We start from the raw sequence: 23,549 nt of genomic DNA on the forward strand, positions 1-23,549 counted from the left end.
TCTAAACCAAAAAAACCCCCAAAAACAAAAAACAAAACTAGTCGTGACCTTTGGTGGCTTTTCTTAGTTTAGCAATACTAGCTTTCACTTTGAAAGAAAATATTTAATAATTACTAAATGCTAAGTTACTCACATGAAGAACTGTAGAATTCCAGAGCAACCAAAATATGATATAAATCTTACTAATATATATTCTAGTTTTTGGATTAATATAGGATTGATTTTTTTTTCCTATAAAAAACAAGAAAGTAGATTTAAAGCAATTATTTTCTAAAATCTTAGAAGATTTACATTTGAATACTTCTAAAGGGTCTTTCTGCTAATAGTATTATTGGTCTCAACGAAAGAAACCCAATTTTCAATTATTTTGCCCATAAGTGGCTATGATTAAAATGAACACTTTTTAATTTTTAAACATATCACTTCACAATTCTTGCAGAATACTATTAACCGTTATAAATGAAACAAAGAATAGTCAGATCCTGTGTTCATACTAAACATACCTGATCTTCATAACCTTCAATTTTTACTGGAGTAAACTGGTCCAAGTTATACTGTGCAAATGCACTAAAAAAGAAAAAGGCCAATTATTCAAAGTTACAAACTTAACACTCTTAAGTATGAACAATTCACTTGTCAATAAATCTCCTGCATTGCATATGGCAAATTAAATAAAACTGTAATTCTCCATTATTGATTTTATATTAACCATAATTATTATACAGATATGGGTATTTTTTAAAACTGATGAATAATATCCAGCCTCCAATGTTTAGCAAAATAAATTAAATCAGTAAATATAATTTGACTTTTCATTCAACACCTTGAATGTAAAGATCAGCCATCTACATATTTAATTATTTGAGTATATATTTAGTACACTATATACCACGAAACAGAGTAGGTACTATGAGAGATGCAGAGTAATCAGGCAGATCCTATGATCAAAGGACTTACAGTTGAATAAGAGAGATAATAGATAAACATAAACATAACACAAAGTAGAAAGTACTATAAGACAATGACCAATATAGAAAGCATCAAGGAGAATTATTTTATTTTATTTATGAGAGAGAGAAAGAGAGAGAGAGAGTGCAAGTGAGCAAGGGGCAGAGAGAATCCCAGACAGGCTCCGCACTGAGAACAGGGCTGGAGCTCACCCACTGCAGGGCTCCAACTAACCAATGGTGAAATCATGACCTGAGCTGAAGTCAGATTCTTAACCAACTGAGCCACCCAGGTACGTCAAAGAGAATACATATTTCTAAAGACTATATTCCATGAAGACAAAAATAAGAAGAGAAGTAGGGGTAATTTCATTAGAAATCTGACAAAGAGAAATGGCCTTGAAATAATGGGTAGAGTATTCCATTTAGAGGGACCAGGATAAACAAAACACATGAGAAGATAGGTTAGGTCCACACGATAGGAAGCACCAAGCTCAAGGCCTGACACATAGCATGTGTTCAATTATACTTACTGAATTGAACTGAAAGGCCCTGGTTAATAGAATAATTACTTCATTTGGGAGACAAAGCAGAATCACAGAAACTTTGTGAGAAAGAAGAACCTAACTACCTCTAAAGATTCATCAGGCAGCAGTGGGTATGACAACTAGACAGTGGAGCAACTAGAGCCCCTCCCCAACCCCCCAAAAAGCAGTTAGGTTATTATTAGGCAAATGTCCATGTTAGAACTGTTGAAGAGTCTGAAGTAGGAAATGGTGATAAGATGGATTTGAGAATAAAACCTCTCTATGAGTAACACTAAATTACATATTGTAAAATATTTATAGAAAAGCTTTTCATAGTACAAAACATTATCTAAAAAATATGTAAGGATCATATATAACCTGGGAATTTTTTTCTCCACTTAACAGAAAAGATATTATTTTAAAATTTGGAAATACATCTCTAATCTACCTGGAAGATTTTCTAGATGTCAAGACATCCACTGAATTTTCAGGTATTAGCTACTGAGTCTCATCTAGAAAGAAATGTTTGGTTGAGCAAAGCACTACTGATAAAATAGCAGACATTTAAATCATTTAAATTCAGCTCAAAGCTACTTCTAAATAGAAATTAAAAGTTCCTCCCTTTGGGCTCCAAAAGCGTTTGATATGCCTCTAATATGATACTACTTTGTTTCATTTGGCCTGATACTAAACATCTCTGACTGCCCATTAGAAAATCCCTAAGAGGCTTATTGATCTCATTATCACAGTGAAGTCTGGCATTCATAGGTCAGTTGAATAAAAGGCTCTTTCTGGACATTTAAAAGTTAGACTTGAGAGTACCAACTCTTTGCTATGTCTACTTTTCCATCTTAAGAAACATACTGAATTTGTGCCCCTAGTAAAAATATCCCATTAAAACCACTTAAGAATAACAGCCATATTTTCCCCCTTACAAAAAGATAGGAAGAGAGGGAAAAAAAGGATTGAGTTAAAGCAGCAGGGAAAAGACAAGACAGAAAAACAGAAAGAAGGAAAGAAGGAAAAAAGGAGAGAAAGAAAGAAAGAAAGAAAGAAAGAAAGAAAGAAAGAAAGAAAAAGGAGAAAGAGAGAAAGAAAGAAAGAGAAGAAAAAAAGAGAAAGAAAGAGAAAAGAAGTATGTATATGTACGAAACAGAAGTACTTGAACAAAAGAAATTCAGTATCAAAGATCACAAGTGATGAGAAATGCGATTATAGCTCTGGTGAGACCACCACTAGGACATGTTCTAAATGATTTTATTGTGCCTTGCAAATTTTGGTTACGTAGTTCTGGACAGCCTCAATGATTAGTGATAAAGTTTCTTTAAAGGGTGAAACCAAGTTTGGAGATATTTTAAAAGTAATTCAGAACAAAATTTAGTGAATAATGAGGATAATACTATTTCTGCTTGAAAATTACTTCCTATAGAAGACACCGTGACCAGTTAACCAATGATTTAAGGCATATTTCTCACTTCACAGATACCCTCAGATGTCTACCAGATGAATTCAAATAGTTTTGAGAAATTTAGTATGAAGAATACTACTGAAGTCAACAAAAAGAATATTTTCTCTAAGTGTTCATCTAGTTAGCAATCATTTCATAGTATATACAAGTATATACAAGACAGTTTGAACTTTCTCCTTAAGGTTTTGATGCTTTTTCTTGGCAAATATCTTGTTTTATCATTACTTACTGATTTCTTCACACTCATTTCCTTAGAATATCAGGTATTTCCATGTATACACATCATGAAATGTGGACTACAGCTGTCCCAAAATGTGTTTCATAATAAAAGAGATATGTAGCTCACATTCTAATTTCTTTTTAGAACAAATATAACTTATTTAACTTTAACGTAAAAACCATCATCAGATAAATACTTCTTTGGACAAACAAAATTTCAATACTTTCATCAATGAGTCAAATGTGGCAGTTTCATACCACTTATATAATTATGAATATTTCTTTGACCTTCATTAAACTTTATTCTCTGGGAAAAAAACTCTTGTTCTTTCAACAAATCAAGTTTCTCATTTTCTTAACTAAAAACAAAACAAAACAAAAACCACTAATTCTTGACCCTACATGAAACAACTGACACGTTTATTTACCACAGAGAATTCAGAGGAATAGTTTACTTTGAAAGTACTGATGTTAGAAGTTATAAATGCTGTACATTTTCTTTACTTCCTTAAGATTTTTGTCAACATGGCATATGCTACTATAAAGAAAATTCATTTTATATGAATATACAAATAATTTAAATATGGTTTAAAAAAACTTAGGAATAAGTAGCCATTCACTCAGAAGCTAATAATTAAAGTCAAAGATACAGAGTAAATTGATTTCTATGAAGCACTTTAACTATAATAATTAAGAGAAGTGGAAGCAATCCAAATGTCCATTGGCAGATGAATAGATAAACAAAATGTGGTTTATAAACACAGTATTAACAAGATAACAAATTTTGACATGTACTACAGCATGGAAGAACCCTGAAAACATTATACTTTATAGACTAAACCCACCACTAAATGACTAATAATATAAGTTTCCACTTAAGTGGGGTACCTAGTAAGGTCAAATTCATAGAGACAGAAAACAAACTGATGGTTGCCAGGGGCTGAGGGGAGGGGAGAATGAGAAATTATTGTTTAATGGGTATGGACTTTTAGTTTGGGAAAATTTAAAAAGTTCTGGAGATGGACAGTGGTGACAGTTACACAATGTTAATGCAATCAGTGCCAAAGACCCATATTCCTAAAAGTCACTAAAATGGTAAATTTTATATTATGTACATTTTCTCAGAATAAAAAGTAATAAATATGGTGAGATAGGCGAAGAGGATTAAGAATACACTTACTGTGATGAGCACTAAGTTATTTTTTTTTTTTTAATAGTTTATTGTCAAATTAGTTTCCACATAACACTCAGTGCTCATCCCCACAAGGAGCACTAAGTTATTTACAGAATTGATAAATCACTATATTGGACATCTGAAACTAATATAACACTGTTATGTTAATTATATTGGGATTAAACAGATAAAGACTGCTATTGAAAAAAAACAAGGAAATTAAATCAGAAGCAAAATCAGATATGCCTAGAAGTCTGTTGAACTTCTACCTTCATTAGGGTTAACTATAAAGGACAGGTTATTGATAAAATAATTATTGATTATTTGAAACATTACAAAAATAGAGTAGGAGCAAATTTCCCCCCGGTAAGGATTTCAAATATTGGGTAGAATACTAGTATGAAAAAAGGTGTCTGGATGGACACTAAACACTCATTGTACGGCACCTAAAAATCTGTCTAATTTTATTATTTTCCAACGAACTATGGAGTTAGTGAGCCTCACATAGGAGATGGAGATGGGAACAGAGAAGAGAATCAATTATCTCTCTGAAATTCTAAGACAGTTGTGGAAAGTCATGATTGTGGTCACTGGTCTAAAGATGATGTACTAGGATTTAAACTGCTTAGTTATTCGAATCACTCACAAATCTAGTAAATATTTACTCAATATGTGTCACATACCGTTAGGTATTTATGGATGTATAAAATAAATTCCTATTTCTCAAAAATCTATTAGGGTCCAACACATAACAAAAAGTAAAAACTGAATAAAAAAGCAATCACAATTTCAAAAATCAAAGTTTCTAAAATAACTTTAATCCATTCCTACAAATGCCAAAATGTAGTATATATAGAGAGAAGTATTTAAGCCACTGCTAAACACTCAATGAATAGAAATTTCAGGTTATAATTGTGTCCCTATGTCCCTCTGTGATCAAAAATATTTCTTTTTTAGCTGAGTACACACATATAATACATGTAAATATTTAAACTTGATGTGCAAATATCTATTTCAGGAATTAGTGCTTAAAAACAACCTTTACAACATTTTTCTCATCATGTCAGTTAGTTATGTTAACATGTAATACTTACTGAGCTGCTCCTTCCCTGAGAAGATTATCATTATTAAGCAGTAACCGAACATCTGCAAAACAAGTATTATGTTTTCTGTATTAAAATCGGTTTGAAATTTCTATATAATGAATGCAGATTAATTTAGTCATGTATCAACACTCCCCACTCTCCTTTTACCCCTAACATGTAAGCAATATCAAAACTTGACTCTGATGACCAAAATAACCATAAAAACATACCATCATATTATTTTTAGAAGATACTGGTTAGGAGTAAGAGAATTAAATAAAATACAGATTTCTAGGGATGCCTGAGTGGCTCAGCTGGTTAAGTGTCCGACTCCTGATCTCAGCTCAGGTACTGATCTGTTTTGAGTTCAAACCCTGTGTTGGGTTCTACACTGGGCATGAAGCCTACTTAAAAAAAAAAAAACAACAAAAAAACAGGTTTTCCCAGCTATCTGCAAGTTCACTTTGAGCCACCTGGCTTTTACCTGTTTTTGCTAACTGAATGGATTATAAGGAGGATTTTCACTTTTACCAAATTGTAATTGTTTTTCCACTTTACGCCATTGCAGTTTATGAAAGATTTCACAGAATGCTCTATTTATGGACAGCAGGGGAAATCTGTACATGTTATTTTATACTTTTCATAGCCAATGTAGGCAGATTGTAACGTATTTCCAAAGAAAGTGGAGATAAGCTCCACCAAAAAGATGGTCTGGTAATGGGGCACCTGGGTAGCTCAGTCGGTTAAGACTCCAACTCAGTGTCTGGTCATGATTTCGCAGTTTGTGGGTTCGAGCCCTGCACTGGGCTCTGTACTGACAGCTTGGAGCCTGGAGCCTGCTTCAATTCTGTGTCTCCATCTCTCTCTATCCTTTCCCTGCTCACGCGCTGTCTCTCTCTCAAAAATAAACAAACATTTTTAAAAAATTAAAGAAAAAAAAAAGATGGTCTGGTAAGATCTGCAGAAGATGCATGCCTCCTAGTTTGAAAACACTATCATGAGTTTCAGATGAATCTGCTCCATAGAAAAATGAATTAAGCAAGAAACAGCTTGTGAACAGAACACAGACGTAGACATTTCTGTCCTCAGACAACTCAGGTTCAAACAACAGATGAATGTAGTTAGTTCAATATGGATAACTGCTTTATTTGACTTAGCAATCTCTTTGGTTATTGATTCTTAATTCTGTTCTAATTTTAGACTCATTATTATTATGTAGACATTTGCCCATTCATCGTTAAAACATAACTTTAAAAATAATACTTTTATTGGAAAATCCAAGCACTTTGTAAAACATTAAGGAAAAAAAATCATATAATCTCACCAAAAAAAAAAAAACACCCCAAAAATATTCTATTCTAATCTTGTTATATTTTATTTCCCTATACACTCGGCTATTTCACACAGTTGCTATCATAAAGTTCATATCACAATGTACCCTAATCTTTTCATTAAATGAAAATAACACAACTAACCTAAGGATCTTCCACTAAGTAACTGGTTAAATACAATATAAGCACAGTATATAGTTCTTATAAACAGTGTAAAATTAAGTAGCCATTAAAATAATCTAGATGTGAAAAAAATGTAGACATGTATTTATCAACATGAAATGCATCCATAACATGATAAACAGGAAGGGGAAAATTCAGCATGTATAGTATTATCTTATTTATGTAATGTTATGTATCTGTATCTAAACTAAGTAATATTAGAAGTATTTCATTCAAATGCTGGAGAATGAGAGGGTAGAATTCTGGATGATTTTTAGGTTCATTTTTGTATTTTGGACATTTTAGAATGCCTATGAATCATTTTTACATAAATCATAAAGCTACTCCAAAAGAAAAAAGTATTAACTATTCACATGCCTCCTTTCAGTAGGCGGCTCTGATTTAAAAAAAAAAAAATCTCTTTCATTAACCACTAAAATAATACTGATTTGATTCCTAAGCTAACTGATTTTAAACAATGGAAGTTACTGCCTAAAAATTATTGTAAAATATACACATATTTAAAATTATAGTTATTTCTGTATCACAGAGCAAACTGCGGAGTTCTACTTGATAAATATGATGCTTTCATGTTCAATACTGAAAACATAACCATTAACAGTGGTACTGCATGGTAGTCATCTTTTCCAGTTCTAAATGTGAAAAAAATTTAAAAGCAACATCTATTTGATCCAGTTAGCTTTATGCTGGGGAAAAAAAAAAAAAAAAGTCCTGCTTTTATCATAAGGAAAGTACAGAAGAAAAAATATAAGAATTTGAATAAAATCTACTCTTACAAAAAATAGTCAGGATGTGGTTCCAAGCCAGGCTACACATTGGACCCATAAAGTGGAGAGTACAAGGCTTAAAAAAAAAAAAAAAGAAATTAAAAGAAACAAATAAATACGTGAACTCCAGCCCAGATCTACCAAATCAGTATCTGAGAATGAAGATCAGAAATTTATGTTTCAATGATTTTAGCACCACCAGCCTAAAAAATAGTATTTGGGAACCACTAAACTAACAAGATTTTATGACTTGGAAATTCTAAAATTTGTGATTTCTCTTGGAATTGTCATACTGGTGTTATCAACAAAAACAGCAACAAAAATAATAAAATTTGTGACATTTTCCCCTCAAATATTTAATTCCCTTTTAATTTTAAAATATTCCTTATTTAAAACTTCTATAATATACTATGTCTTACTTTTATTCCATAGCTCTCTCTCCACCCTAAGCCTACTACATGGTTTATCCTAAATGCCTAAAATACGGTACCTCAACACAAAACTTACCAACATTAATTTCCAATGAGATTTAAGAAAGCAATTTCTAGGACTCATACATTCCTTTAGGACCTTTTTGATTAACAAATCTGTAGGGCATTTATTCAAGGTAGTAACATTAAGTGAAAAACTTTCTATGAATTGTATAAGAGTATGGGGGCCACTGACTTTAGTGTAGTTTCACCATTATCAATTTAAGTTGTATGCCAACTTTTGGACCTAAGGAAAGTAGAGGCTGACATATTAAAACAGAAGTTAAACCCTACAGGAAGCAAAAATATTTCTGAATTCTCTCCCAACTTCCGAATTCACTACTTGAGATTTTACAGTTATCTTAAAAGAATACAGAATACAGTATAGACTTGCCATTCTTTCTCTAAGAGTAGCTCAGTAGTTAAATTTTTAAATGCATAAAAATTACCATATGTAATTATATGTACTAAATCATGTATTATTATAGTTTGTGGATGATTTCAGGGATTTTCAATTTTTGCCTCATTTTTTGACTTTAAAACCTGATCTTTTTTAAGGTGAGATTTTATTATATCTTACACTATGAATGAAAATTAGTAATTAACTTCTTTAAAAACATGTTTAAATAGTTTACTCTGGAATAGAATGTTTTAAAAATAAAACTAAAGAGTCCTGGGTAAATTAGTTTAAGACAGTGAAGCCCAAATATATTTATGTACAAATAACACATTTACAGTACCTACAGTAACTTATTTTTTAGAAAGTTTTTTTAACGTTTTTATTTATTTCTGAGAGAGAGAGAGAGAGAGAGAGGGACAGCGTGAGCAGGGGAGGGTCAGAGAGAGAGGGAGACACAGAATCTGAAGCAGGCTCCAGGCTCTGAGCTGTCAGCACAGAGCCTGACGCAGGGCTCGAACCCACGAACTGTGAGATCATGACCTGAGTCGAAGTGGGATGCTTAATCAACTGAGCCACCCAGGCGCCCCTACAGTAACTTATTCTTAAAACTGCTTAAGAACAGTTTTGTAAGATCACTATGGGCCATTTTCCTGGTGATTGTTTCAACCATGTCATTCTTATTGTTAAAAAAGGAGCCATTGTTACAGTTTTTATAGTAACCAGGACTGTATAACGGTTCAAACTTTTGCTTTGGGTGTATAATCATAAAAACGTTTGTCACTGTGGTTTAAAGAAGGACATGCTGTGAACTAGTTTACCATATATAAATTAAATAGTTTTTACATGTGCTCTCATCTTCTGAACATGGTGAAACACTGTTTTTTCCTCTTTGTTTTTGGCTGTTCATATTATTCTAATAAGTTTTTCTTTCCTTTTTTTTTTTTGATGTTATTTATTTTTGAGAGAAAGAGACAGAGCACTAGCAGGGGAGGGGCAGACAGAGAGGGAGACACAGAATATGAAGCAAGCTCCCAGCTCTGGGCTGTCAGCACAGAGCCTGAAGTAGGGCCTGAACCCACGAACTGTGAGATCATGACATGAGCAGAAGTCAAAGGCTCAACCAACTGAGACACCCAGGCACCCCAGTTTTTCTTTAAAAGAAATACAAAAATACATTCCACGATTCCAAAAAATAGTTCAAATTTTGTCCTTTTTAAAAATTTATTACTCTTTTAAGGCTAACTTAAACATAATTATCATATATATCATAAGTATATTCTAACCATTATGAAATCGAAATTGACAAAAATTTTCATTGTAACTCAGAAAGTACAGATTTTTCTACATACCCCACCACCACCAGTTTTGTTATTTTGGCTATAAATTTATTCTTTTAAAAAAAAGGATTGCTTGATATATCAAGCCTTAGTGTTATGAATTAAACACTCACCATTAAACACCTCATTAAATTCTCCAGGAGGGGCATGAATAATGAATTTTGCTGCTATACGCACCTAAAATAGAAATGAAGATATAAATGTTCCATGGCATAGGCCTCCACTAAAATAACCAAAAAAACATGCAAAATTATACTACTTCAAAGTTCTACTGAAAATGGCTTAACAATTTTTTTAAAGATAGTGACACTTCTACAAACTGTATTACTGTTTCAATTATTTAATATAATTACAATGTATAGGCTAAATACAGATAAAATACATATTTAATACATTTAAGGATTCAAAGCTACCTAACATATAAACATTTTCTTATAAGCAAATTCTTCTTTTAAAATAAAATGGAAAAAAGTATCAATCAAGAAAAGCTGTATGTGTGAAGAAATAAGATGCATTTAGGTACAATAAAGAAAACAGATATACTATATTTATATTTCTATAAAATCACGAATTAGTGAAAAATATATAAAAGAAGAGGGGAAGAAAGGTCTAAATTCAAAATGTTTTTAAAAGGAGACCTGACTGAAGACATTTCATAAATAAAGTAAAACTTTCTACTTGCAGACAACATGATTATTTGCAATGAAAAATCCCAAAGAATCGAAAACAATAATAATTTACATGTAACTGTAACAAAACATCTGCAGGACTAGTGTGCCGAACACTACAGAAAATACTAATGCAAGAAATCAAAGAAAAGCTAAAAAATTGACAGATATGTTCATGGACTGGAAGACTAAATAATGTGAAGATGACAATTTTTCCCAAACTAGTCTATACAATCAATGGAGGTCCAATGAAAATCAAATCAGGATTTTTCTTTTCTTTTTGTTTTAATTTTTTTTTAATGTTTCTTTTTGAGAGAGAGAAACAGAGTGAGAGTGAGAGAGGGGCAGAGAGAGGGAGACACAGAATCTGAGGCAGGCTCCAGGCTCCCAGCTGTCAGCACAGAGTCTGATGCAGGTCTCGAATTCACAAAATCCAAGATTATGACCTGAGCTGAAGTTGGATGTTTAACCAAATGAGTCACCCAAAAGCCCCAAAACAGGATTTTTCTGATACATATCAACAAGCTGATTCTAACACTGATATGTTTTATACATAACTTTTCTATGCATAAAGAATGTAATGAGTGCCAATTTTGGCCATGTATTAAGATACCCCCTCCCCAAATTCAAGCAAGATTTTAAAAAGTCACTATGATGATTAAAATAATCATAAACACATACACATGGTACTAAAAATAGATTTTGGTTAAGAAATGAGAGGATAGGGGCACCTAGGTGGCTCAGCCGGTTAAGCATCTAACCGGCTCAGTTCATGATATCTCAGTTCATGGGTTTGAGCCCCATGTTGGGCTCTGTGCTGACAGCTCAGAGCCTGGAGCCTACTTCAGATTCTGTGTCTCCCTCTCTCTCTATCCCTCCCCAGCTTGTGCTCTGTTTTTCTTTCTCAAAAATACATAAACATTTAAATATTTTTTAAAAAAATTAAAAAGAATTGAAAGGATAAATTGTTCTCTCAGACCCTTAATAGTAAATGCAAAATAGTAAAGACAAATGAACTAGAACAGCCAAAATAATTTTGAAATAGAACAAAGTTGGAAAATTCACACTACCTGATTTCAAAACTTACCAATGGATCTGAACTAAGAGTCCCAAAACATACCCATATATATATATGGCTAAACAACTTTGATTAACGGTACAAAGACAATTCAATGGAGAAAGAATTGTTTTTCAACAAATGATATTTAAATAATTAGACACCTGTGAGCAAAAACATGAAAATCAACCTAAACTCACACCTTATAAAAAAAATTACATCAAAATGGATCATAGCTCTAAATGTAAAACATGGAATTTAAAAATAAATAAATAAAAGAAATAGAAGAAAATCTTCATGATCTAGGCAAAAAATTCATAGACACGATACTTAAACCGTGATCCATTAAAAAAAAGGACTGATAAACTGGACTCCACTGAAATTCAACCTCTTGCTCAGTTAAGACACTGTTAAGAGAATGAAAAGACAAGCTACAAACTGAAGAAAATATTAGCAAATCACGTATCTGACAAAGGACTTGTATCCAGAATATAAACTCTCAAAACTCAACAGTAAGAAAATAGTAAGCAAAGGACTTGGGCACTTCACTGGATAGGATATACAGAGGACAAATAAATGCACAAAAGGATGTGCAATGTCATAAGTCATAAGGGAAATGAATATTGAAATCATGAAACACTACTACATACCTAATATAATGGCTAAAATAAAAAAGACTGATAATACCAAGTATTGGTGAGGATGCAGAGCTAGAATAAATGGTTACAGCAACGCAAAATGGTACCAAGCAGTCTGGAAATCAGTTTGGCAATTTCTCATACAGTTAAGCAAACACCACAAAACAATCTCCCTTCCAGATATCTACTTTAGAGAAATGCAAACCTATGTCCATACAAAAATCTATTCACCAATGCTCAAAACTGGAAACTTAAAACTCAAATGTCCACAAATGAGTGAATGTATAAACAAAAGATGGTGTTTCTACACAATGGAATACTACTATATGCTTTGTGTTCTCAAAATTATTTTCTTCTAAATGTTTAAGTTTACTATTGAAATCAAAAGCCAAAATATAAAAAATAATTTTAAAACACGCAAGGGTGGGGTAGGGTATAGAAGCAGTGCATGCTAAACATACATTGAAATCTATTACGTTTATGTAAAATGTCTTAACTTCTTAATTGTACCACTCACTGCTCTGTACCCCTGCCCCCAATGAGATAAGGAGCTGTTAGCGTTAAGAACAAAGTTAATCATTACTACAGGCAACAAATAAAAGTTGTTGTAACTTGCTGATGAATTTATCAATATCAATTTCTTTCAAAAACATTTAGTATTTTGAAGTAACTGTTTCTAACAGCCCTAATGACTTATAAAACTGGCAAAATTAAAGTACTAATAGCAAGCAGTATATATATAGCATATTTACTAATTGCTAGGTTGTTGAGCTTTAAAATTTTAAGTTGTTTCAAAAAAAGGCATATACCACTCAGAGTTTTAATCAGTTCTACTTGGAATTTTCAGCAAGAAAGCAAAAATGCTCTAAACTTTTTTTCCTACACACTTATTTGCCTTTGTTACTGCATTAAATGTATGCACTTAGTATATAGTGATCAAAGTTAAGGACTGGGGAACGCCTGGGTAGCTCAGTTGGTTAAGCATCCAACTTCGGCTCAGGTCATGATCTCACGGTCTGTGGGTTCGAGTCCCGCATTGGGCTCTGTGCTGACAGCTCAGAGCCTGGAGCCTGCTTCGGATTCTGTGTCAACCTCTCTCTCTGCTCCTTCCCTGTTCATGCTGTTTCTCTCTGTCTCTCAAAAATAAACGTTAAAAAATTAAAAAAAAAAAAAACAGTAACAACAAAAACAACAAGTTAAGGATTGCTCACAATACCCATCCATAGTGAATGGTGGGTCAAAAGAAGTACCATTAAGGGCTATGAGGTCACAGGAGCTGTCTGAGAACCCAAAACACAACTTGGATTATACCAGCTACACTTAGAGAGTTTAGTAATCTGTTCTCTGTGAATTTAACCAACTAAGAAGGATGTGATTTTTGGATTTCTCAGATGCTAAAGGAAAGGAAGTATATAGGCCACAGTAAATGCTTAATTGTCTTCTAAGAAACTGTTCCATTATCAGTATCTTCTAAGTACGGTTATAGACTCAATGTGTTCCTACATCCATCTTTCTTAGCTGACTTTTTAAAAAAATGTTTTAAACTAATTATTCTAGCCAACTTCTAAATCCAAGAAAAAAAGAAAGGTCATACAAGGGTTCCTAAGAGTAGAATGATTTTCTGAAAATAATTAAAAAAAATTTCCTCAAAGGTTTTCTAATACATATAGAGCTTGACTCTACCCCTCGGAATACTGTAGCTTTTCTAGAAAAGCCCAGTAAATTATTAGACACATTCCCAGCCCTCAGCTAAATCTTCTGCATTACCTACCATCTTCTTCCATGTTTATTCAAAATAAAGTCCTTCTAAATTGGAGTCGGATGCAGGAAAGAGTTATTTTATTGTATTTCTAAACTGCAATTCTAGATTGGTGGGGTGGGGGACTTGGGAGGCTTTTGGGGGGGAAGGTAGGGCTAGGCGGGAGACTAACTCTTATCTACATTAGTCACTGGCAGCTGACAGGCACACTTTGTAACAATTGTACCAAGAAGGATAGTTTTAAAAAGTTAACCTACTAATGTAGAGCTTAATGTACTGACCTGAGCTAAAAGCTGAAAGAGCTATATTCTTCCTTTTCTTTCTCTTGGATCCAAATAATATTTTGTATAAAACATATACAAAAAGATAAACATAACAGAAAGTATATTCCATTCCTTTGTGCTTCTGGTAAAAGAGCAGATACCAATTAAGACTATAAAGTTACTTATATAGAAGATAAAGTAGTGTATTCAAAATAATATCCAAAATGTCAGTATACATTAGTCCTGCACCAAAAAAAAAAAAAAACTTTTGCCCATCAACTATGTGAGATAATACAAAAGTTATTACTCACTGTCAAACATTTTTTTGTACACTGTTTTTCTTATGAGCTTTCTTTCTTCTTTTAAAAGAAATACCACAATTCAAACAACACATTAAGTAATGACAGTAACGGGTAGTAACTCACAGAATAAAATAGGAATATATGAGTCTATACTGACACAAAGAAATGACTGAACAAGGGAAAGCTCTTCATTACAACAGAATTTCAACTAATGAATGTAGAAGGAATGACTGATTATAAAAATCACCTTGGGTGTACACTGCAATAATTGTTGCATACAAAAATCACCAATGGATGCTAAAATTTGTGGGTAAAAGTATGATAAAAAGACAACAGGACATTTACATGGTCTGAAAAGTATCTTTCCAAATACTTAATTATATACTTGCATTGAGGAAACGTGCCACACACCACCTTTACCAAACAATCAAAGTTATAAATAAGAGGAAAAACTAATACCATGTGCTGCCTAAAAGGATACACCGAGGATATAATATCTCTTACAGACAAAAATTCATAGGCTGAATTTAATCATGAGGAAATAAACCAAAATGAACATGCAGTCTACGAAACAGTCTGTACTCTTCAAAAGTGTTAAGGTCATAGAAGACAGACAATGCTGAGAAATTGTTCCAGATTAAAAACTAAAGAGACATTACAATAAAATTCAATGTGATACTAGACTGGATCCTGTATCAACAACTGGTGAAATATAAATAGGGTCTGTAGATTGGAAAACAGTATTGTATCAATGTTTAATTTCTTGATTTTGATAACTGCACTGGAGTCATGTAAGAGAAAGCCCTGAACAGTGAAGTACTTAGAGAGTAGGAAAAAAATTTCTCCTCTACTCTGAGGTTGTGGGGATTTCCTCCCATATATATATTTTTTTTAACTTAAAATTTTGCTTTTTGAATTTAGGTCTTTACTCCACTGCGGACTGATTTTTGTGTATGATATGAGACAGAGATCCATTTTTTTATTACACTGTCATATGGATAAATAAAACAACCTAATTCTATTTGTTAAAATGTACATCTTTTCCCCAGTGAAGCAACACAAAAGACAAATAAAGTATTTTACATACACATGTTTTAAAAATATGAGTTACTTCCTTAGTCACAGATGTGAAAAACATGTCTCACACTTTAATAAATTTGAAGTACTTCTAAAATGTGTCTCATGAATTAAGGAGTCATTCAGGTAGTAATTGTAGACATGTAATTTCCTCAAGGAACTACTGAATATTCAATAACATCAGAAGGAAATAGGAAGAGATGCTGTCTCATTATTATGGAGACACTGGCTAACAGTAAGAAAATATCATGTAAGTAATGTAAGGTAAATTAAAATCCCATTTCTTCTCACAAAGAACTTGTTTTGAAGAGTTCCAGTGGTTGTCTCTGGAAGTAAAGAATAACTCATTTTTACACATAAAAATTCTAGTATGGTTATTTAGGCATTGCTGTAATTCACAATGAGCCACTGTGTCCTTAAAATTAAGTTAAACAATTTTGGGTTAAATAGAGGATTCTAATTACCTGAGTTCTAATTAAGATATGACCCTATCTACCATTTTTGTTTGTTTACAATAGTTTGAAACAACTCATGATTCTGGAGACTCAAAAATAATTTGTTACAGCTTAGACCTTACAAAAACAAAGTGAATGGGTATGTTTTTGATGATTCCCCTATGGATAAACATATTTAATTTCACTTCAAATTTTCATTAACCATCTACACAAACTGTGTTTGAGGAGGGCTAGAATTGTTTAATACAGATTTTCAAATGGCAAAAAACTTGTCTTTGTATAACCCATCAAAATGACTTACCTTCAAGAGTTCTCTCTTGTGACCCAGCAATCTCATAAGGTATTTACATAAAAGAAATGAATGCATATGTCCACAGAAAGACAAGAATGTTCATAGCAGCCTTATTCATAATAATCCCAAATGCCCACCAAGAGGAAAATGGATAAATATCTGGGACACTGATGCAAGCAACACCATAAGTAAATCTCAAAATCAAGTTAAGTGGAAAGAAGCCAGATACACAAAAAATACACACTGTGTGATTCCATTTATATGACATCCAAAATCAGGGAAAACTACTCTTTGGTGATAAAACTTAACGCATTGTTGGGCAAAAGGTGCAAGGATCGATCAGAAAGAAGCATGAGAGAACTTTTTGGTGATGGAAAATGTTCTTTAAGTGAATGGTGGCTGCATATTAATTGTGAAAATTTGGGGTGCCTAGGTGGCTCAGTTGGTTAAGCATCTCATTCTTGATTTTGGCTCAGGTCATGATCTCACAGTTTATGAGATCCAACACTGTTGTCAGGCTCTGAGCTGACAGTGTGAAGTCTCCTTGTTATTCTCTTGCTCCCTCTCTGCCCCACCCATGTGCATGTGTGCGCTCCCTCTCAAAAACATATAAACTTTAAAAAAAACCCTGAAAATTCACTGAACTGAACATTTAAGACTTACACATTTTATGGCAGGTAAATTATATCTCAACTAAAAAAATTTTAAATCTCTCATATAAATGATAGCATTATCTTTTTATTATGTATAAAATGTTAACTTTAAAACTCAGTAACCATAGACATAAAGATGGCCAAAAAACACATGAAAAGATGCTCATCATCACTTGTCCTCAGGGAATGCAAATCAAAACTACAATGAGATATTACCTCACACCTGTTAGAATAGCTAAACTTAACAAGACAAGAAACAACAGGTGTTGAGGATGATATGGAGAAAAAGGAACCCTCCTGCAGTGTTGGTGGGAATGAAAACTGGTACAGCCACTGTGGAAAGAAAGCAGTACAGAGGTTCCTCAAAAAGTTAAAAACAGAACTACCCTATGAACCAGCAATTGCACTACTGGGTATTTACCCAAGGAATCCAAACCACTAATTCAAAGGGATACGTGCACCCCTACGTTTATAGCAGCATTATTTACAATAGCCAAGATATGAAAGCAGCCCATTCAACTGACGAATGGATAAAGAAGATGTGGCATATAATGAAATATAAAGAAGAATGAAATCCTACCATTTGCAACAACATGGATGGAGATAGAGAGTATAAGTGAAACAAGTCAGAGAAAGACAAATACCATGACTGCATTCATATGTGGAATTTACGAAACAAAACAAATGAGCAAAGGGATAAAAAAAAGCACAAGACACACCAAAAAACAGACTCTTAACTCAAGAGAACAAACTGATGGTTACCAGTGAGGAGTGGGCTGGAGAGGTGGGTAAAACAGGTGATGGAGATTAGAATGCACATGTCATGACCTACAACGGGTTAAAATAAAAACTTTGGAGGCACCTGGGTGGCTCAGTTGGCTAAGCATTCGACTTTGGCTCAGGTCATGAGCTCACTGTCCATGAGTTCGAGCCCCACGTCAGGCTCTGTGCTGATAGCTCAGAGCCTGGAGCTGCTTCTGATTCTGTCTCCCACTGTCTCTCCCCCTCCCCCACTTACACTCTGTCCCTCTCATTCTCAAAAATGAATAAATGTTAAAAAAATTTTTAAATAAAAACTTTGGGGCAACTGGCTTGCTCAGCTGATTGTGGAGCGTGTGACTCTTGATCTTGGAATTGTGGGTTCAAGCCCCACATGGGTATTTTTTAAGATTACTTAAAAAATAACATAAATAAGATCTAAAAAACCCACATTAAAAAACTGTTAGTAACCATGATAATTAATATTTGCTTATTTTCTAATTAAGAGTCACATTTAACACTATTATTGCAAACGTACAAAAAAAATCCAACACTTTGCTTGCTTTATTTAAAGTAGGCTCCACACCTAACATGGGGTTTGAGTTCAAGTCCCCAAGACCAAGAGTTGTATGCTCAACAGACTAAGCCAGCCAGGTGCCCCTAACATTTTGCTTTTTTAATAGAAAATACAGTTCAAAAATTTTGAAGATAAAATTTTAAAGAAACAAAAATTAAGAACCTTAGGCTTTCATTCTGAATTACAGAGAGTAAGTAATATGTTGGCATAAAGCTATACTACTTAGGGCATCTGTCTCAATATCCTTAAAAAATACTGGGACATTCTTTCTTAAATTGATGGTCAGATATGTCTTTACCCATTTCCTTTATCAGTGCACAATTTATAAGAAGGAAATCTCAATGCTAACACTGAATAAACTGAAGTCCTCTTTCTAAGAAATCCCACAGTAATGAAATGTCTCATTTGAACTCTACATAGATTTCATCAACTAGCTTCTCTTTGCAGGAAAGACTCAACTGATAAGGATTGCTGAAGTATGACAACCTAGGGAAGAGGGTAGACCAACTAGACAATACAGGGTAAAATAAGGAAAAATCCTTAACATTTCAGTTCTGAGTCACTGAACCAAACTATACAAATGTTATACCTGACATCTCACAGACAAATGTTAGAATTCATTCTCAAAAAATTATACTAAAATCTCCTATTGAACTTATTTTAAAAAACACACATACACAGCTAACTTTCCACCTCCTATGCTTCCAAAACCCTCATTGTTTAGCACTGATTTAGTTTGAAAGAAAAAGAAACTCAGAGGGAAAAGAGAAAATCAGAGACGGCATACTGTATCTGAGTGCTTAGAAAGGTGCCTGGCAGATAGAGGCTCTCAATTATTTGCTGAATGACCAAACATTCAATCACCTTTCAAGGTAGGATTCCTGCTGCCTCTGCCCTATACTCTGCACTCTGTAGATAGTTATTATCTGTTGAACAAATGTATAAGCAAGGATAAACTCTCATTTATTTAGAACAGTCAAGGAATACAGTATTTCAATGAAATGAACATTTTAAGAGTTATCACTAGTACAATTCTACATAGATTTCATTTTCAAATAAACTACAATCAAAACCACAAAAACTTATGCTAATATAAAGAAGCAGTATCGTGCATCTTTCTGGAGCCAGACTGACTGGGTTGGATTTTCATCTCCACTACTCATTAGCTATGTAAACTTGGGTAAATAAATAATATTACATATTATTAGCAGTAACAGTAGTAGACACTAGGTATACTTGCATTAGTATAACTAGGTTTTTTTTAATTATTTTTTTTTTTTAGAGAGAGAGAGAGAGAGAGATAAAGAGAGAGTGTGTGTGGGGGCGCACAAACAAGGAGAGGGAAAAGAGGGGGGACAGAGGATCCAAAGCAGGGTCTGCACTGACAGCAGAAAGGCCAATGCTGGGCCTAAACTCATGAACCAGGAGATCATGATCTGAGTTGCAAGTCAGACACTTAACTGACTGAGCCATTCAGGTGCCCTGATATAGCTCTAGGTTTCTTAAAAATAGCCCTGGAACACAGACATTTTCAAGTTACATGTTAGTTTCTTTGTGCCCTACAGTGATACAAGGGTGGCATATGCCCAGCCATTTCTGTGTTCTTTGTAATGCATTCATTTCCACACATTGACATTCCTTTCTCCTCACTTGGAAATCATTCTTTCCCTCTCTATTTGACTCTGCTCATCTCAAAAACCAGTGATTTGGTTTCCTAGCTGCATGGTGGAAATGTGCAAGATCTAGACTTTTATCTAAGATGAATGATCTGCACCCAAATTTTTTTTTAACTTCTATAAACTCCCACTTCAAAAGAAATTTTTTTAATGTTTATTTTTTTTCTGAGAAAGAGACAGACCACAAGCAGGAGAGGGGCAAAGAGAGACACACAGATGCCAAAGTAGGCTCCAGGCACCGAGCTGTCAGCACAGACCCTGATGTGGGGCTCAAACTCACGGACCATGAGATCATGACCTGAGCTGAAGTCGGACGCTTAATGTAGTGAGCCACCCAGGAGTCCCGAACTCCCACTTTTTTAAAGTTTATTTATTTTAAGGGGAGGAGGGGCAGAGAGACAGAGAGAGAAAAATCCCAAGCAGGCTCCCTGCTGTCAACACAGAGCCGACACCAACACAGGGGCTTGATGCAGGGCTCAATCTAATGAACCTTGAGATCATGACCTGGGCCAAAACCAAGAGTCAGACTAACCAACTAAGCCACCCAGGCATCCTTCTAAACTTCCATTTTTTACAGGGAAATTATTGGGAGGAAATATACCATTATTTCTTAACCTGTTAAAACTCCTACCTCTCTCAAATAAAATAAAATGGTATCTACAATTACTCTCTGAGATTGCTGTTAATCCTTTTAATTTATGAAAGAAAACAGGGGTCCAGAATTGGGATGTGAATGAAGTTTTGAAATGAACTCCAAGGCTTTTCACAGAACTACCTCCCACTACAACATCACCTTTCTATGATGGTTCTGAAGATAGGCTGGGAACAAAAGAAAACTCTGGGCAATCTCACCTACGTCGAACAAAACAGTTCCATGATTACCACACAACAATAGCTCTCAGATCTATACATCCAACTCGTTTGTCAAGATCAAGATGCATTTTTCTAAGTATAATTTATTTACTAGAAATCTCCATCAAAATGTCTCAAAGATACTTCAAATCATCTAACCCTAACCTACTCTCTTCTGTTCTTTTAAAATTACTGGCACCACCTAGAAATCATTCCACTTCCCCCCCACCTCAGTCACATGATCAGTGTGTCTATCTCTCTTGCTCAAATCTAATCCTTTTCTTTGATTCCATTCCATTTAGACCCACTTTGTTCAGCATTGTTACAACAGCAGTCCTGTCTCTAATCTCATATTCTTCTTCAAGATTCATTTCCCATTCTACCACCAGACTGCTATTTGTTTTGTATTTAATATTTATTTATTTTGAGAGACAGAGAGGAGGGAAAGGACAGAGACAGAGGGAAAGAGAGAATCCCAAGCAGGCCCTGCACCGTCAACATTGTCAGAGCAGGCCTGATGTGGGGCAAGATCTCATAATGTGGGAGACCATGATCTCATGGTGGTGGGTTTGAGTCCCACTTTTGGCTTTGCACTGACAGGGTGGAACCTGCTTGATACTCTCTCTGCCCCTCCCCCGCAGGCACTCACCAGCTCTTTTATCTCTCTCTCTCTCAAAAATAAATAAACTTAAAAAAAAGAAAGAGAGAATTCTCCAAATTCTTTCCCTAAATAAGATAGGAAAGAATACCAACTTCTCCACTGACTAAAACTACGATTCATTTTGATAAACTCATAGAAAACTATCTCTTGCTTTCTACCAGGCACCACTTTCTCTTTGTGAATGTTGGCAGATACTCATTGAGAATCAAAGCTATCTCAGATTGCAGGCAATTAAAGAAGTATTTTGTTAATGCTGGGATGCTGCCTGTCACAAACTGTTCCTCTTGTGCTGCAGGCAAGAGAGGAGCTGATGCCCTTTATATTGTGTAAAGCATGTCTACACTCTGAGCCTACAGACAGAAATTAGCTTCTCCACACACTTTTCAATTTGATCAAGAGGCCAGATCATAAGCAAACAATGCTGATGAGTTGTGTGGCACCTGCACACCATATTGGACCAATAAGTGTAGCAGACAAGCATCACCACAGGGATGGAAAGAGATCAGTCACAATATCCAAAAAGATGACTATTTGTGGCTCAATCCTATGGAGCAGTGGTGCCTTGCCATCCTATGCTTCCTGGACTACAGAATACGGAAGTGTGCAATCTCATCTTCTATCTACACTGAATAGGCCTGAAAACCTTCTCCAGGAAGAACAAAGCAGGGGAGGGCTAGCTGCACATAAACTCCATGTGCCCTCACCAAAGTATCTGTAAGAGTAAGCTGACAATAAATTTAAATTTTTGAAAAAGACTTGAGCAACAGGAGGAAGGAGATGAAAGCATAAAAAGCAGACAATGCAAGTGCATGGAAGCACATACACACACACCACACAAATAGTTATCTGGAACCATTAGAGGCAAACAGCACTGCATACCATAGTAGCTGCATGGGAACAATCTACACTAAAAATTATTTGTTGTTTATCGTAAACTAGAATTTAACGAGGCATCTTGTTTATCTGAGAACCCTGCCAACATCCCCTTTAATTCCCATATGCTGGACATAATGCCACACAGTTATCTCTTCCATGATCAAATCAGGGACATTAGAGTTAAGATTTCCCAAATTTAGATGCCTGTTAAATTTGCTTGGAAAGCTTTTGGACAAAAAACAGAGATTTACATGTCCTATTCCAGATCTACTGAATCCATCTCTAGAGCACTGAGACCTGGAGGCCTGTATTTCACAAAATCTTTGTAGGTGATTCTGATGGGTGGCCAGTTATCATACCCACTGCCCTAGTAGGGGGATTGTATATGCAAAACTTGAGGTATCTTCTGAAAAACAGCATCAAAGGAATCAGGTTTTGCCTGATTCTCAAGGAATGTGATACCAAAAAGGTTCACTGCCTTAGAGATTCATAAAAAAGTTAAAAAACTAATACACATTTTTCCATTTCAACTACAAAATTACTTGACACTGTTTCCTATAACTGTAAAAACTTCCCATGTCTTTTTGAGAGTTACAAGTAAAATGAGCCTTTTTTTTTTTTAAACTCAGTCATATTTAAATAGTTTACAATGAAGTGATCACTATTATAGGCTGTGTTACAGCCAATCTTTTTCGAATATACTTGAAAGTAATAATTTGTCTTGAAAAGTTTTCCTCAAGAATTTTTTCCTTTATAGCTATCATTTTGAGTAAGTCCCTATCAATCTAAAACTAGATCATCTACTGAGTTAAAAGCAATTTTTCTTTAAATATGTTTACCATTTATTTACAAAATTGGGGTACCTGGGTGGCTCAGTTAAGCATCTGACTCTTGGTTTTGGCTCAGGTCATAATCTCATGGTTCATGAATGAGTTCAAGCCCCACATCAGGCTCTGCACAGACAGCGTGGAACTCGCTTGAGATTCTCTCTCCCTCTCTCAAAATTAATAAATATATAATACATTAATAAATAAACTTTAAAATAAAATATTAAAAAATCCATGAATGCAAAGGAG

The 23,549-nt window shown here is 34.2% G+C and overlaps 1 protein-coding gene across 1 annotated transcript in view; it reads right to left on the reverse strand.

The window, feature by feature from the left end:
- Positions 1-23,549, reverse strand: part of CAPZA2 (capping actin protein of muscle Z-line subunit alpha 2) — a 53,079-nt gene that overhangs the window by 17,091 nt on the left and 12,439 nt on the right. Inside the window, exons 2-4 of the mRNA XM_077756030.1 lie at positions 10,022-10,085; positions 5,430-5,481; positions 504-567 (exon numbers count right to left, since the gene is read on the reverse strand). Of these exons, the coding sequence (XP_077612156.1) occupies positions 504-567; positions 5,430-5,481; positions 10,022-10,085 (180 nt within the window). The remainder of the gene's footprint in view (positions 1-503; positions 568-5,429; positions 5,482-10,021; positions 10,086-23,549) is intronic.

The sequence above is a fragment of the Crocuta crocuta genome, unplaced genomic scaffold (assembly GCF_008692635.1).
Source record: "Crocuta crocuta isolate KB4526 unplaced genomic scaffold, BGI_CrCroc_1.0 scaffold452, whole genome shotgun sequence".
NCBI lineage: Eukaryota > Metazoa > Chordata > Mammalia > Carnivora > Hyaenidae > Crocuta > Crocuta crocuta.